The following is an 11,149-nucleotide window of genomic DNA, read 5'->3' as shown; positions in this document are numbered from 1 at the left end:
TTTTTCTCGTTTCAGAAGACAGCCTCTGGTGATTACAGTAGTCCATGCGTTGTCTTTGCCACTGATTTGGTCATAGTTATAGTTACGTGCATTACTTCCTATCTTTCAGGACACTGCTGTGCTCCCTCCTGCCATGAAGACAGGTAAGTAGGTAAGTAAGACCTGTAAGTAGGTAGTTAGACTTACCCAGTGGTTCAGTGAAGTTTAGTTAATGCTTCTGAAGTAATCTGTGATCGCTTAATGAAACTGCTGTGTTTGAACAGTGGTTAACCAGGGGAGGAACTAACCTTTAGGCCTTGTGAATGTACTCTGAGGCTGTACAGAAATGCATACCAAGGTGAAAGTCCTCTGCAGATATTCCGTAATGATGACTTTCCTGCCCACAGAACATTCAGTCCGCTTTGCTTCCCCATGCAATGTGCAGCAGTTGGTGACACCAAGCCTCCTCAAGCCTTCCTTGTTATGGACTACAAAGCTGTGGAGAATCATGCATGAAGGCTCACAGCAAAAAGCAACTCAGTGTTTCTTACTGCCTCATAATGCGGTAAATTTAACAGGTATTGCAGGCTCCATTTGACTACAGTCAGTGGCCCAAACACCTTGCAAAAATTCCGTCCACAAGGTAGCTCAGGTCCTCCTACAGCTGGACTTGAGGTGTGATGTTGCTCAGGTTTTAGCAACCGTTTTGCCTCAGGGTGTAACTGTGTGGCGTTTCTTTGCTGGAGTAGTATTAGTCTTGCTAATCTGATTAAGCTGCAGTTGATAAAACTGCCTGCTTAAAATTCAGTGTGAAGCTGGATTTCTGCAGGATGTTTTACATCTTGTGCCCTGAGTCGCTTGTTGTGTATCACTTATGAAAATATTTCACCTTTTGACCTGAAGGGTCTTGGCCCTGTGTGCCAGCAATGGCTAACAGGCAGACACATATTTAATAATCAATTTATTAACCACTTCAAAGTCCTCCGGGATAAACGACACCATGCAATGTCAGCCATTCCTACTTTATTTATAATGAACAGTACATAATGTGTTATAGTGCACACTATACAATGAATTATATTTAACTCATTTAAGGAGGCTGACTATCGTATCTCTGATAAAACCATCAGGAAAAGTATGTCTTAGAGAATACAGCCTTAATTCTAGATTGATATGTAATCGCTAGGTAGCTCCTGAGAAACTGCACATAGCTGATTCCACAGAAACGAGCAGTGACAGCTTATGGTACACTGGTTATTTGGCATGAGCTGTGGCACAGGTCCCAGTGATGGCAGTACAGAAACAATCCCTGCTTGTTAACTTTGCTGAGCGCTGGGTTGTGCCCTAAATGCAAATCCTCTCTCTCTTTTCCACACTTCCAGAAGATGCCATGAAACCTAACTCTGAAACGTTGCTCATCTTAAATGTTGTTGATCTTATTGATGTTGGCAGAATAAAGAAAACTCCATTGACAGTATGAACAAATTTCCAGTTTTGCTGATTGTAGGCTTTGATTCTTTGTATTTAACCTCCCTGTTGTAGATGAGCTGCTGCATTAGCAAACCTCTGCATTTTTATTCCTGTTAGCTGAAAGTTCATCTTTTACTTACTACATGTACTCACTGTTGTTATCTATACATTTATAGTTGGACAGCACGTGTTAATGAGAGCTGTATTCCCTATCCCTTCAGCCTCAAACAGCACTTACATACTGCCTGTGTAGAGCTCAGGCTGCTCTTCACCCACATGCTTTGATTCCACCTTGCAGTTTCTGGGCTGCAGGAATGCTGGGCTTGCTGCATTCCTGGCTGGCTGTGTCTGACCATCTCGAGGCAGTGGTTCATCAGTGGCTGCACACAGGGTGGTGTTGCTGGAGCGTGCTATTTGCTTGATGGTCCCAAACAGGTGGCTGTCCCTAAAAGTGGCATGCACTTGGACATGTCCTCCAGTGGGCTGAGTGCTGCCTCCCCTACAAACAGGAGTACCCACACAAATAAAAGTTCTGCTTTAAGTCAACGTTTTACCAAAAAATAACCACCCCCACGACTTCCCACAGAAGCAGCACTGCTGTGCTTGCCAGCACAGAGTTCTCCCCACAAAAGAAATGTTGGTCACTGCAGCAGAGACACAGTCCCCAGTGTCTCATGTGACCCAGTTCTAATAATAAACTACTGGGAAATGGGACGGCTCCTTTTAGAGGCGAGTTCAAAATAAAGGCCATGCGAGCAGCAGCTGTCGTGGGCCTCTGCACAGGCCCATTGAATCCACTGCCCTTGCTTCTGCCTGTGGCTGTAAGCTGATGCTGACAGAAAATGGGACTGCACAAGTGTGAGATACACCGCTTTCTAATGCTCTCCCAGCCAGCAGCTCATGAGCTTCCAGGTCTGGTTGGAGTTTCTGTGTATTTGGTAACCCTGAGCAAATTTCTGCTCCACACTTTTTCTCATTAGTTCTCTAACGTTTGTAAGCTTCTACCTCCTGCAGCATCCTGGGTGAGGTGTTACAGCGCTAACCCCCTCCTCCAGCCCTGCCTGGCTCCTGGCTTCTGCAGACTTCATCTGGTGCCTTCAGTTCCTGTACTGGAAAATGAATTTAAGGGAAGCTTCCACAGGGGTTCTGCATGACTGCTTCAGGTGACACTCTGCTTTTGTTCTTGCTTTAAGCAGATTTAGGTCCCTTTCACCATGTCTTGTGCTCACAGCCACCCACCCGCTGCCTCCATTGAGCTAGTACTAGCCCTCATTACCCACTTGCTCAGATGGATCAAGAATTGGATCGAGCTGAAAACAGCTCTCAAAAACCTCAAAAAATGTTTTTTAGGAGCTTGCCCTGAACTGAATGTGTATGTATATATTATATATATGACCATATTGAGGAAAGGCCAGCCTGGGCAGGAAGGGGATGAAACACTGACAGTTCCTGTGGGGTCTTGGTTGGATAAGCAGATCCCCCTGGCCGAGCCTGCATGCTCAGGTCAGTTCAGGAGGCACTGAGCTTGCATTCAGGAACCTAAAGATCTTCCAGACTGGGGCCATCCCTCAAGGAAGAGTTTCAGCACCTTCAGTCTCCCTCATCATACATCCCCTGTTGACATGTGCATATTCCAAACAAAGTGCTGCTGGTGAGGCAGTATTTTTCCTTTGTTTGGTATCCTCAGTGTAACTCTCCAAACCCAAATTCAAAATGCAATTTTTTTTCTGCTGACAGTAGAAAAGGGGGAAGTACTGATATCATGTCCCATCACAGCCTGAACTATGGATAGTGTAAAGGACCAGGGAGAAGATCTCTTTTCTTCCTAGCAAGCCACAGAAGATAGTGTTTTCTGTTACAAGAGGTTACAGGACTAATTATACTGCTTTTGCATATGTTGATGGGAATCCTTTTCCCTGCTCAGTGCGGGAGCCAATAGTGCGGAGAATATAAAGAAGCAGTGCAGGCAGGCAGGAAATATAAGCAACACTACCTTTGCAGATTTAAAACACTTCTGTGACTTGCCAGCGCCCTTGAAAAAGAGTTCCTAAGCAATTTATTCCATCCACTGGGGTATGCCAGTCCTGCTGCACAAAATCACTGCCATGTCGTTAGTGGCATGGATGCCATACTGGCTCAGATCCACTCAACACTTCCGTGCTCCTTGTGAAACAGTGCCCTCATAGGATGAGCAGTATGTAAGAGAGCAGGTACTAATCTACAATGGGAGCAGCTTTCACAGCTGTGGCTTTGTGGGACAGATGTTCAGGGGCACGCAAAGCATTATCCTGATGGGAGGTTCCATCAATCTTTCTCGCACGTGTCTAATTTTGCCCAGCCTAAAGCCATTAAGATGCTTTATTTCACTCACATGAATTTCAGACTTTTCAGTGCCATGTCTTCAAAAGGCTTCCAGACTGAAATCTACTGTAATGTGAATGAAGTATAAATTATACTGAAATGTTAACTCATGTAAATCCTTATTAACTCTAATGGAGAACTTCAAAGCAAACCCAGCTCCTCCTCCGCTGCTCTGCTGCTTTGTGAGGTATAAAGAATTATGCTAGCACTGGTGGGTTTTAAATGCAATTTTCTATTTGATCATTTTTTACATTACAAAGTTTTCTCTTTCTCTTGCTAGTGGAGCTCTTTGGCAAGACTTAGCAAAATCTGAACAGACAGTTGAATAGACCTCTGAAAAGATCTTAAACATGCTTATTTTGCAAAGCATTGAAATAGAGAGGGATTTCTGTGTTCCCATAAGCACTAGGCAGATTCAGCATCCATGTCTCAGCCTCTTCAAGAATTAAGGGTAATAGGGGTCTGGGAAGGAAGAATTACAACTCACAAGTCACCATTACTTATGTCTTCTAATAACCTTTGCAAGCCTCCTCCAGCAGAGGGGAAATAATGAGGCCTGATGCTTCAAATGCAAACAAGCATGCAGAAATGTATTTACTCAGTCTGGCAGAGAAAGTTCACAAGGCCAGCTAATCAATAAATCAATCTAGTAGCAAAGGGCAAAAATAGATTTGATTATTGCTTCACGGTTCACCACAAGGTAACAAGGTAATTTTCAGGTAGAGTGGTAGCATGAATTGCAAATGCTGTTACTGTATTAAAAATCAAGTTGCTTAAGTAACTGATTAACTGGTGATAGGAAAAGTGACAGCCTCAAAACAGCTTAAAACTAACTTGTATCAATTAAGCCTAGCTATTGATTTAAGCTCAGTTCCCTGCTGAATTTAGAAAACAGTAATACAAGATGAACTTACATCAAATAAAAGGTGTTTAGGCAGGAGAGGATCTGACTGTCTGAGTTTTAGGCTTATTTTTAATTGAAGTTTTGAAATTTGGAACATAGACAAGACACTGTAGTCAGGAGTCAGCACCCTTATTCAGAGGTGGATGGAAAGTAATACTTGGACTTGCTGGATCTTTGATGCTTTTTTCCTTCCAGGCTCTGGACTAATCCTTTGAGAAGGAAGAGGTCAGATAGATCAGCTTATGTTTCAGCTTAAACTTGGAAAGCTGTAAGGAACTGAGTATAGGCAGGAGGACAGGCACTGGGGGATGATGTCTTTGCTCAGGTTCAGGTCGCTGGGGCACCACGGGAGCAGTCACTGAGAATGGAGCTCAGCAACCTGCTTGCAGATTGAGGGGTAAGGAGCAGAGGGATGGTGCAAGGTAAGTGCTTTGTTAGCTTAAAGCCAAAATTACTCCTTACCTGCTTCTTTCATGGATTTGACATCAAAAAGGCCCTTAGAGCAATCTACGTTTATTGTGGGCAAGAGCTTGCAAACACGGGAAAACATATGTCAGTAGCTCCCTGGTAATGATGAATGCCTAGGTTCTCACCTGATGTTAAAACAAAGATGATTCAAAGCCACTTACACAGAACTGATGAGTTTACACTTACAAAGTATCTTAAAAATCTGTCTTCTTTTTCAATATTCTCAATATACAACATAATATATCGTACCTCGCTGTCAACATATTTACATAAGAAAAACTTGTGGGTTTGCTGACCCTGTGATCACATAGAGAGCTGTGCAGAGGAAGTTTATTCCACTGATACGTCACAGCTCTCTGTGGCAGCATAATATTTAAGAGACCCATAAAAGACAAAGGTGTATGCAGCAGAGCATGAGGGCCTAAGAAATTGTCCTCATCACATCTCCAGGCCTGCAGTGCAACAAGCTTTTCTCATGAAAACTGTAACCAAACCGAAGAAGATGGTGCTGTTAACACTCCTGAGAAAAGGGGACTCAAACAAACAGTATCGCTAGATGCAATTATTGAACTTGCATTAGCACGGATCAGGAACAACTTCAGCCCATCTTCACAGCTCCAGGGGAGCCCTCTGGTATGATCACGCTGGGCACAACAGCTCTGTAGCATGTAGCACTTGGGGGCTGATCCTGGCCGTGCTTGTCTTGGAGGAAGTCAGCTGCCAGAATGCACCTACTGACAGTTCTGTTTGGTTTTGTTTGTTGTTTTACTTTGATGCACAGCTTTCTATGTTTTCTTTAATATGTAATGATCCTGGGAAGTAGTATGTGCACAGTGTTTTTGAAGGCTGAAGCTCAGAAAAGCGTATGTAAGGGTTTTGCCCTTTCAGCAGCCCTTCTTTTGCCGCAGCTGAACATCCAAATTTCGTAGGTGTTTCAGAAAGCCACGATTGGGTGAAATCCATCGATGTTCCTTCACTGTTTTGATGGCTTCAGTCAATGGCAGGTGGTGATTTATCATGAGATATGCTAGGACTAGAGACGCTGACCTACTTACTCCAACTGCACAATGTACCAAAATTTTAGCTAGTTAAAAAAAAAAAAAAGAAGAAGAAGAAAGGCAAATTATAACCATAAAAGAGGAGCAGTATGGTGGATGAAGTTTTAAACTAAAAGAGAAGGCAACCCCGTCCTTCCTTCTCCAGTTTGGTCACGATTACACAGCAAACAATTTATTTTTTACCCTTCCAATAGACCACATGAATCATAGAATAGAATCATACAATCATAGAATTGTTAAGGTTGGGTAAGACCACTAAGATCACCTAGTCCAAACAGATGAACTGCTCACAGTTAAGTCGAATTTGCAGTTGTTCTATTCACTTGTATGAGCAGTGTTAAGAGGTTACAATCTGATTTCAGAAACACCAGTAAGTTAAAAAAAAAGACAAAGCAATGATGTTGTTCTATTGTGAGCAAGAGGAAAACCACACCCAGGGCTTTCAGAAAGGCTTAGGTGAAGAATGCTGCAGCCTGGCCTGAAAGGATGGCACTAACACATCAGCCACCAAGAAAAATGACTGTCCTACCACCATTAAATAATAAGGCAATTTGTCACAGCTGTATTTCTCTTTTGAAAGCAGAACATGTGAGAAAGAGCTCCATCAGTGCCAGTTTACTCATGCCAAGGAGAGGTCTTTTATGTAATACATGCTTATTAGTGTTTTGCAACACCAGTGCCAAGATGCGCAGTCTTCTGTGCAACGCACTGTAAATTCCCCTGGGTACAGGTGAATCTCCTCCCTGGGAGCACAGCCCTGCTGGCCTTGTTCTCACAGGACGATCATCCACAGTGTGTGGGCCTCTACACATGGATAGTGGCTGGAGAAATTAGGACTTTTCATTTTCCTATTCATTTGTTATGACAAACACAGTTGCCACGAGAGGGTGTCAAAAGACTAGGCCAGAAAAGACTGCTTCCATGTCAGATACATGTTTTTTCTTCTCCATGAACAGGTCTTTCCCTCCTGATATTTCTCTCTCTGTTCTAACTCCTCTCTTCTCTACTCCTGTCTCTCTCAGCCAGTGCTCATCCTTTTCTCACATCAACTTTTCACTGTCTTCCTTGCTCTTTTGGGAATAAGCTGTAGCTATGCACCTGCACAGCACAGCTTCCCATCCCAGCACCATGCAGGTACTGGCAGTAGGCTGTATACTGACCTGTTCACCACTGAGCTCATGGGCCTGACTGGTTACGAGAGGCTGCCAACACACATACAAATGTGAACAATGATCATTCCATACCTCCTGGTGTGTTCAGGGCTTTGTGGATAAATTCTGCCGCAGAGAAAAAGAACTGGCTTATATCAAAGCTGGGGAGGTCATGTGCTGGCACACCATAATAATCAATGGTAGCTCCATAGTAGTCCTGGCCTCCGTGGCTGTACGCTGTGCCGTGGGCAGCATTTAAAACGTGGGTAACACCCATCTTCCACAAAACAAATCTGTTGTGAGCTGTTACTCTAAGAGGAAGACCAACATAAACAAATTAAGATTGGTACAGAGATACTCACAGGGCAGGAACAGCACAGAGATTGCATCTCTCATGCCGTATACTCAACATAAGCCAGTGCATAAGTGAGAACCAAGTATCAGATTAGTCACAATTTTTTTTCAGAAACTCTGCTGTCTGCACTGTAAATGACATCCATCAGCAAAACTATGAGCTGCCTAATGCCACGTCAATGGCACGGGCACTAATAGGCTGAATAAGCATAATGTACAGCAGTGGCATTAAAGCTCAGTCATTCTGTGCAGCTGTACTTACAGGTCTCCCAAGAAGAGATTAGGCCACACTTCATCGACATGGTTACAAGAGGGCCGCCCAGTGTTCAGGAGCTGCTCCAGCTCCTTAAGTGAGGGGACGTCCTCCATGCATATCCCAGGCCCTGGGGAGCCCGAGGGACCCAATACTTCCTCCTCAGACATATGAGAGCTGGGGAAATGACCTACTCCCAGCAGCTAGAGGCAGTGTTCTGGGCACTGGAGTGCTGCCAGCAGCCACAGCAGTCATAAGGCGTCTGGGAGATGGGCTGGAGCAGGTGCTGACAGCAGCTCCTGACACTGCCCCCACAACGTGACGTTCTCGAGCCCCCTCCCCAGGGCTGGCTGTCTTGCTGGACCTAATTGTGCCTTGATGGTTCCAGTCTGCTCCCTGCAGTTCATCCCCCCAGATCTTCAGCCCCCAGCCCATAGGATGTCATTACGGTCCTTTGTGGTGTCCCTAATGCAGCAGTGGCAGCCAGTGAGGTCTGACTGTCCATTTTACAGCTATAAAAAATTCTGACAAAGGAAAAATATGAACCTATCCGATGCAAGATGCAGGGCAACTGTCTCACAGTAACTCAGAAGCACTTAAAAGGATAGCCACTAAAGGGCTAGGAATGCACAGACAGGTTCTACCAATACAGTCACTAGAAGACTAAACACCAAATAGATTATGAGGTCTTGCCTATCCCCAATAATCAAGAAAAGCTTATTTCTTGAATCTACTGCTTGTTGTTGTTGTTTTTTTTCACCAAGTAAAAGAACATGAGCCTAGCTGTACATTACACGTCTATTCTTTTCTACTGCAGCTACTGCTTCCTCCAGTATGTTACTACAATCCACCTGCTCTCTTCCTCTGTTGAAGAGGTTTTGGTAGGATTCTCCTTCCAAGTGTAAACTTTTTCCTAGGTAGCTTTGGTTTTCCACAGCTTTACTTCCTTTGTGGCCCTTTTAAAGCTGCTCAGGATGGACATAAAAAGCAACAAGCATGATGACTCTCAATAAGGGAGAAGGTAGTTTTCTCTGCAGCAGGGGCTTTCCACGGTACCAAGAATTCAGACATTCTCCTAACTGTTAGGACAGCGGACAACTCTAAGCCGAACACATGCAATTATGTGTGATGTTAAAAATAGCTGCTGTTTCAGCTGAAGTTAATGCATGATCAGCAGCACCTGACAGAAGGCATCGCTTTAATTGCTGGACTATGACTTTGTGATTACTTTGTAGGTAGTGCTTGGTGTGGTGATTAGGATCAAACATTCCCTGGCTAGTAATGTAAGCAGTGGCAACCACGAAAACAGCTAAGGAGTGCTGTATCAGCACGCAGCACAGCACTGCCAGGAAAATGTGTGCTGGTCAAAACCAGGATGCTCATGGATGCTCTTCTATTTAAAGTGTTGCTGTCAACCCAACTTAGTGCCAATCCATGACAACTTTGTTTCTCCCATGAAAACTGGGATCAGAATCTTTTTACCTATTCTGAAAGAAGAAGTAGTTTTATAGTGGAAATGCACCAGCACAGAGGCTCAGCTAGCATAAACAAACCTGGCTGTATAGATAACACTCACCTCCACTTTCAAAGGATCTGCTACTCTCACTCCTCTGCCTGCTGTCAGAGTTTGTGTTTTGGGAAGGTTAACTGTTGAAGAATTCAACTAATTGAGTTCAGGTACGTTTAGTTCAATACTAAGTGGTGTTCTACAACACTAATGTGCCTATAATCCATGGCACAATCTTGTTTGCTTTAGCACATAGTGTTCACTCTCTTGGCTTTTGCTCTGACAAGTTCATCTTCTGCCTTAAAAAATAAGTTGATCAGTAATTAGCAATTCAGTCCCTTTTTCTTCCATGGTGGGAATAAGAAAGTTAAAGAGAAGACAGATGCTTGAAAGTTCACACAACTGATCTGATGTGTTTCAACACGTATACTGAGATCACAAACATGATATGGCAAGACCTGGTCTATAGAAAGAAGAGATCACCAAAAAGAAAAAGAAAAGCGATGTAGATCAAGTAGCACTTCTAGCTAAAGTTCCTCCCTTGCCATGCTGTATTCTTTACTGGTGGAGAATTTTCATAAGCAGTTCATTCTCTCTTCATCTGAGGCCTTCCTTTCCTGCACGTCTTGAGATTTACTGGAGATTGATTATTTCAAGTTATTGAACGTGAACACTATTATTTAATGACAAAGACTGTTTCTAAAGAAAAAGAAAAACAGCATTACATTCATACATCTTTTTCCTTTCCTATGTAATAAATTGCAAGTGGAACTGGTTGGGAAATTTCAATAAAAATTTCCTTTCTTTTTGGTATTAAATATCAGCCCGAACATTGGATCAATGTAACTGTGTAAATTGAATAAATAATGTTCAATCTGATGATGAACCCAGTGTAATTAAATATTCTAAAGATTTTTTTTCTTGGCAATCCGCAGTAGTTCTAAAAATTTCAATAGCACATCATTTGTCATAAATTCCCAGACTGACATGTAGGCATTGGCACTGCCTGTCAAACTGAGATCAACATAGCACGGGGTGACATAACTCACAGTGATAGAATGAGGTTTAGTGGAAATTTCTGCTAAATAAAGCACGTATCTAGATAATTCACTCTTTAAAAAGCATCAAGTGCTAGCAAGGAAAAGTAGTTATCAGTTTTGAAGTACAGTGGTTCAACAGCTATTACATATGCACTTCTAAGTCCTAAACTGTGCTCTTATCACTTTGCTGTGTAAGCTAATTCGGTCATTTTGGAAATACCTGTTAGGCAATGAAACTCAGTGGAAGAAAAATGGCACTGGCAGTGACAACTTCAGATGGATGCAGCAGGGCTCTCCTGTGCTGCGGGATGCCACAGTGCTGATGCAGACCAGGCCAGCAGCCAGGCACTGGGGTAATCCCTGCAAGGCAGGGCCAGCCTGCGTACATCTCTCTCTTCAACTTTTATGGCTGACACAGCACTCTTGACCAGGGACTTCCTGCATGAACGTCTGTTGCTGATATAACATACCTTGGGTCCTGTGTACTTAATATATACGTATACACAGAGATCATTTTTCAACTTGAAAGCCTGGAGACTGAATTCAGGGAGTTGCACAACTATAGGTTCATGCTGGTCTTGCAATCAACGGTGTAGGGAACTGG

At 43.4% G+C, this 11,149-nt stretch overlaps 1 protein-coding gene and 1 long non-coding RNA gene across 2 annotated transcripts in view; one reads left to right on the top strand and one right to left on the bottom strand.

Moving 5' to 3' along the window:
- LOC112532652 overlaps positions 1 to 4,060 on the top strand; it is a 63,190-nt gene extending 59,130 nt beyond the window's left edge. The window contains exon 7 of the long non-coding RNA XR_006939561.1: positions 110 to 4,060. This is a non-coding gene — a long non-coding RNA (uncharacterized LOC112532652). The remainder of the gene's footprint in view (positions 1 to 109) is intronic.
- A 319-nt stretch (positions 4,061 to 4,379) lies between these two features.
- Positions 4,380 to 8,139, bottom strand: LOC100857573. The gene is made up of 3 exons (XM_003641535.5): positions 8,008 to 8,139; positions 7,485 to 7,702; positions 4,380 to 6,266 (listed from the first exon to the last, which is right to left on the bottom strand). Exons 1-3 carry the CDS (start codon positions 8,112 to 8,114, stop codon positions 6,067 to 6,069), a joined length of 525 nt encoding a protein of 174 aa, XP_003641583.4. The 5' UTR covers positions 8,115 to 8,139; the 3' UTR covers positions 4,380 to 6,066.
- Between the last annotated feature and the right edge of the window lie 3,010 nt (positions 8,140 to 11,149).

This window comes from Gallus gallus, chromosome 6 (assembly GCF_016699485.2).
Source record: "Gallus gallus isolate bGalGal1 chromosome 6, bGalGal1.mat.broiler.GRCg7b, whole genome shotgun sequence".
NCBI classification, from domain to species: domain Eukaryota; kingdom Metazoa; phylum Chordata; class Aves; order Galliformes; family Phasianidae; genus Gallus; species Gallus gallus.
This window is presented reverse-complemented; position numbering and strand designations above follow the sequence as displayed.

Excerpts from the sequence above, each read along its gene's own strand:
- LOC100857573 (XM_003641535.5), bottom strand. The coding sequence starts at position 8,114 with ATGGAGGACGTCCCCTCACTTAAGGAGCTGGAGCAGCTCCTGAACACT. Across the intron at positions 7,703-8,007 it reads AATCTCTTCTTGGGAGACCT|AGTAACAGCTCACAACAGAT; the intron begins GTAAGTACAGCT and ends TCTTCCTCTTAG. Across the intron at positions 6,267-7,484 it reads AGCCCTGAACACACCAGGAG|CTAAAATTTTGGTACATTGT; the intron begins GTATGGAATGAT and ends TTTTTTAACTAG.